The 6,065-nt window shown below is 37.2% G+C and overlaps 1 protein-coding gene across 1 annotated transcript in view; it reads right to left on the bottom strand.

The window, feature by feature from the left end:
* The window catches only part of XPOT (exportin for tRNA), an 86,826-nt gene that overhangs the window by 29,066 nt on the left and 51,695 nt on the right, over nt 1–6,065 (bottom strand). Inside the window, 3 exon segments of the mRNA XM_075063460.1 lie at nt 1,327–1,516; nt 4,304–4,589; nt 5,188–5,426. Of these exon segments, the coding sequence (XP_074919561.1) occupies nt 1,327–1,516; nt 4,304–4,589; nt 5,188–5,426 (715 nt within the window).

Below are 6,065 nucleotides of genomic sequence, written 5' to 3'. Positions count from 1 at the left end.
TTTTACAGTAGCTACCCACAGTGCACCGCTCCAGAAATCGACGCTAGCCTCGGACCATGGACGCACACCACCGAATTAATGTGCCTAGTGTGGATGCGCACAATCGACTTTATAATATGTTTTATAAAATCGGTTTAAGCTAATTCGAATTTATCCCGTAGTGTAGACGTCGCCCGACAATGGCATTTTAAAATATTTTCAGTATTTGCTATCCTAGCCTTTAAACATTCTAACGTTTTGTTCTCTTTTGACCTGTGATGCACGTTCAGCAGAGGTTTTCACTGAGCTGTTCACAACTAGCACAGCCTTGCCCATCCCCCGTTTCTATCTCTCCTTCCCAGTTTGTACAACTAATTTAAACGCAGCAATAGTCTAATTCTTTCCAACACATATAGTGATACTTATGTCAAAAACAAATTTTTTTCCCATTGCGTTGCTCCTATATACTTAGACTAAGGAACGTCAAAGGATCTTAAGAAAGTTAAGAAAATGTCACCTGCATGTTTTCCCACCTCACTGTTTATTCCTCTTCCTCTAATAAATGTACTGGTTTCCTTAACCCATATTAGTGCATCTTTTTGTAGTCTTGCTTAGATGAAAAGCTAAAGCTTTTCATGTTTTCATGCATTTCTTCTCTCAACCTGCTAAAGCTCCCTTTAACAAAATAATGTTTGAACAGATTCTGCACCAGTTAAGTCAACAGAACATATGAAACTGCCTTCAGTGGCAAGTGACCCCAAATTTTTATTTGTCTGTTAATGATGGGAAACAGGTGTGGACTAGCAACCCAGTGAGTCAAAATGAACCTCAGACATCAGGGGCAGAAGCGAAAACAGATGCTACTAGAAGGGAACCAATGTAGAGGAAGAAGGAGCTCTAGTTTCTGCCCACTGATATGCCATGGCTGGCACAGAGTGAGCTGTAAGACCATAAAAGGTACTGGGGCAAGGTTACAAACTGTTGTAACTATGTATTGCATACAACAGTTGGTCATAAATGATACATTTAATATAGCTGGCAAAGTGTATTTCCATAGAAAAAACATTTGATGTTACTTGTCTGAAATCTCACTCCACGACTCAAACAAATTTTAAGTCATAAAACATTGCCAAAATGATCACTATACTTAGTTTACTCATATTGTATTTTTAAATGTTACAAACTAGAATTCTTGTTTAGATAGCCAAAATTAAGTAAAATCCTGATCCTACCTTAAATATTTAAATAGCACTTAGCAGCAATTGTGCTAATGATTTTGGCAAACAAAACTGCTTGTTGTATTGGGTAAAAATGATTCATGGTATGATCCCATGAGTGACTGCTCACCCTGATTAGCTATGACTTCACTCATTCCACTGCCAGTAACCGTCTGCAGGAAGGCAAAATAACTTCTCCGTAACATCTGCTTTTCTAAAGCAGCAGATTGGTCATTTTCGTCTGCTGGACGGAGCAACACTTCAAATATAGCATGAAGTAGCGGCATAAACATCTGTTGCAGAAATGGGGAAACCTGGGTCTGTAGAGGTGGGGAGTGGGGAAAAACAGTGTCAGCTGACAGCTCATTACAGAGATTGATGTCTAGATATTAAAATCTAGCACAGAAAAGAGATTCATTTTAATTAGCTTTTGTTGTCACTTCCAATATTTTGATCATAACAAAGTTAAAAATAGTCAGGCACTAGCTAAGTGTAGATATAAACACATAGGTAAAAGTGGTAGCCATGATATAGCATTCATCATGCACTGCTAACCACTAAATCAATCCACCTCAAGAACTAGTCTAATATTTCAAATCTGAGCCACTTAAGACAGCTTACCTGTATTTAGAAAAAAGGCTTTTCTGAGAAATGGCTATTTCCCCTACCCCCATGTGAGATTCTCCCATCCTTCCTCCACCAGAATTATACTGAGTTCAAGAGGAGAAATATTTAGTCCTGCACCAACAGACTTATCATCCAATTTTTGCCCCGCAGATTGTTAAGTGGGAACTTTATCCTTCTAGAAAAGGGAGATTTTCAATGCTTCCAATGATACAAACAGCACTTGCATCAAAACTTGGAAAGCCTCAAGATGTTCGACTGCGAAATCATGACATATAAATTATAGAAAATTTATTTCAGGTTATTTCTAAACAGATTTCAAAAATATAGAAGTTGACACAAAACAAAGAGTGGACTGCTGTCACCATCTATGACACCCTTAATTTCAACAGTTTTCTTGGTTAAAGCCTGAAAACAGATAAGAGGTCATCAGGTTACCTTAATTTCCTCCAATTTGAGGCTTCATAGACAGACATGACTGCTGGCAGAATGGAATTTTCAAAAATTGTTAGACTGAAGACCTTTTGGTGATATGATAGGAGTGTCAAATCTGTTTTTCCTGCAGTCAGCAGTCCATAACTGGTATACAAGACTGTAGCTCAAGAGAGCACTCAAATGTTGATCTCTAGCGAAGACTCAAGGCTTTGACACTATTAAGTAATGCATCCATTCAAACCTCATGCCTATAATACATACCCAACACACCACTCAGTAAATATGCATACCATCAAAAGGGTAGGGAGGTGAAATATTCTCTCTCTTGTCCATTAAACCATAGTCATTTAAGTCATTTTCCTACTTAGCATTATGTTTTTTAAAAAATTAGGCACAGTTTTTATGCATTTACAGATACTGGCTGTTTATGAAGATTTAAGTCACTTACGGAGAAAGATGATTAATCAAACTTAAAAAGCAATTCAAGATGAGAAAAAGCTGCAAGTAATTAGGATCATCATCATCAACTCTAAAGTTATACTAAGAATTGCCTAGTTTACTTCTTTTCAAGGGTATGTGCTTCCCCATTATGCCTGACCTCAACATTTCATTCTTCTTTTCCTCAGTCCGCCACAGGCCTTTACTGGGGTCAACAGGCAATTCCTATTTATCATCATCATTTATCCCACCCATATTGTTACTTAACTCCTTACTCCATCTTGAGCTGCCATCAGTGTCATCTGAAAAGCTAACAGGATACAACGCCAATGTGGAAACACTCTTTCCCAAAACTTGCAATAATCTTTACATCCCATCACCATCACTCCATAGAGTTCAGAGTGTGAAATTCCCAACAGTGCTCCAGAACCTAGATTCCCCATGCTTTAGTATACATTTCTGCCATACCACCATGATAGCTCTAACATTTTTTCTCTGTAGTATTTTCATTTTCACACCAAACTCTGCTTTTTAGTATATTTAACAAGAAATCTTCAGCTGAAAGATAGGTTTCAAAGATTCTATACAACAGGGCTTCTCAAGCTTTTTCATATTGGGACCAAATTTTGTATACAGATGGTTCACAAGACAATATCCCCTCCCATTCATGAATGCATAACATTCTTGCAGCAACAGCAATTGCTGACACTGAAAAGTAATACTAGTCCAGTAATTTAATGTATTTTAGTTGTCCCATTCAATACAATTTAGCAATTTGAAATGAGGAGCCAGCACAATGTGACCAGCCACAGTTTGAGAAGCTCTCCAATTCAACAGTGAAAGTTCCTGTCAATCTCAGTTACATACCAAACATCAACATACATTCCAAGACATTAGTTCTGCTCCAAAAACCCATGTCCCTACCAGTGTTTAAGAACTCTACACTATCTGTGGACTTATCTTGTATAGTAGTGCATTAAGAATCAGTGTATATTTTTGTACAATTATGCACCAAGTTCCTGTACACCAGTGTTCTCCATTAAATATCCACACACCGTATCTAAAACTTGCCTACCTACCTGCATTTTTTACATGTCTATATCTGTGTACATACCCGTAAATCTCGCTACAAAAAAGGAGAAAGGAACAGAAAGTTCACTTCAGGTTCAATCACTGTTGAGTGATTAGAATTTTTTCAAATTAAATTTAGTACCATGGGATTTTGCCTATTCAATACTAACTTCATCACAGAAAACAAGTATGTTTCTTGTCAATATAAAGAGTGTTTTTAAGCAGTGAAATACCGAATCCAAAAGCTGTATCTTTAAAAAAAAAAAAAAAAAAAAAAAAAGTTATTTCTGATGCTTTTTGGGGGTCATTACAGTTAAAGAAGGAATACTCCTTTAGTTCTTGGGAATTTACCAAAAGATAAAGTTCTTTTCCTCCTCCTCAAGCAGGTATTTACTAATAAAAGGCATTTACAGCTACAAAAGAAAGCTTGAAGTACAATTCTATGAAGTTCAGGTTCCTTCACATACAATGACCCTTTTTCTAAGGCCAGAAAGCAGGAGTTTAGAAGCCTCCTACCCCATAAACTGACAGACTCGGACCTTGAACTTAGCTGTGATTTGATTTATAAGAGGAATGAATTCTTGAAGGTCTTTTGCTTCACAATCTTTGAGCATGTGTTCTGAGGCAGAAGGGATGAATGGAAGAACTTCTTCCTCTAGGCAAATAATCATGCGGTGAAGGAATGTGCGGACACCACTTCTGATGACTTCCTTTTGTAAGGGACAGCTGAGTGCTGGCAAAAATGTCTGTAAGCAGTCCAGGTACACTTCAGAGCAGCCACACTGCTTTACCGTCTGCTTGTTGCTGAAAGCTTTGCTGGTTCGGCTGTGCAAGCAAATGAACACAAAGGTCTCTATTAGCTCACATTCCAATGGAAATAAAAAGCAACAAATCAGATCTAGAACAAGACTTAATTTATGTATTTAAGAACGCAAATGTACTGTTCAAACATTAAAATTTCCTCAAACGGGGAACCAAACACTCATGGCATCAAGTTTTTTTAATCACTTTCCAAATGTAATTTACTTCACACTAAAAAGCACAGCATTTGAGATTGTTTGAGTGAATTTACAATTCGCAAATGGTGCCAAAATGGATAACACTAGAATATTCTCTTTATTTTAACTGAAGTTCTTCATAAGATGTTTCATGCGTCATTGAATGGTAAGTGTTTGGTTTACTAGAAATTCAATGAAACTCAAGGATTTTGAAGACCTTAGATCCTTTATTGACACTCTTTCCTAAAAAGGTACCTTCCCTGATTTTCTGGACTGTTTGGAGAGAGTGCCAACTAAAAACAGATTTTTGGGCAATAAATGCTTGCAGAAAAATTCAACAAAAGCAACGACAAGCCTGATTCCAAACATCTCTCTTAAAAACAAAAAACAATGTATACCTGTCAAGTAAATTTTACTGTACCCACCTAGCAAAGCCAACAGCATGATTGAGGCAGTCAGCCAGTGCCATCTGTCTGTCCTCATCTTGTGCCATCACCAGTTTTCCTAGCAGCACTTTAAACTTCTCCATTAGTGGAGTTAACAGATTCCTCATTAGAACCTGTTTCCTTTCTGCAGAGTATTCACTGTTAACTATCAGCACTCCAGCTGTCTCATAAATGAATAGTTGATCATCACTGCTTAATAAAGCCTGGTAACCGTTTTCCTAGAGTCAAAGACAGATCGAGAATATATATAAATCACCAATTACTGAAATTGTATTCTACTAGATCTTTTTAAAATTCCGAAGAGAATTGTTGAAGGACAAGGAGTAAAGAGAAATCTCCAGGGAAAAAAAGTTTATTCTTCCACAAAAATGGAAAGTTGAGATATAACAGTTTGTTTTAGTTATGAATTTAAGAATAAATTAGAAGAAAATATAGAAGTGTCTGAAATACAGGCTGTTGGGATTCCCTCCGAGATCTGTTCTACTTGGTTTATCCAGAACACTTCATTCAGATCTCTGGGATCCAAAAAAACAACTCAGTTGCACCCCAGATTATGTCACTCAGGTTCCTTTATTTGGCATACAGCAAAGCTATGTTGAGTTGATCAGACTCAAGCGTAGGGGGTGGGTATAGGACACATCACACAAAGTTACACAGAAAACCTCTTCCTTCATATACATATCTACTATATATTACACCACATATTTCTGGATTGGCTTAGTTATTTTGCAGGAAACAATCCCTATGCTGCAAGTTTTGTCCATGCTCGACCTACTCTTTACCTCATCTCTACACTCTTAACTTACCTTGTCCATTGTTAGTAAAGGATTGCCTTGGTGTTCTCCCTCTTAGCTTAG

This window comes from Chelonoidis abingdonii, chromosome 1 (assembly GCF_003597395.2).
Source record: "Chelonoidis abingdonii isolate Lonesome George chromosome 1, CheloAbing_2.0, whole genome shotgun sequence".
Lineage (NCBI taxonomy): Eukaryota > Metazoa > Chordata > Testudines > Testudinidae > Chelonoidis > Chelonoidis abingdonii.
Note: the sequence above shows the minus strand (reverse complement) of the source record. Positions and strands in the feature narration are given on the sequence as shown.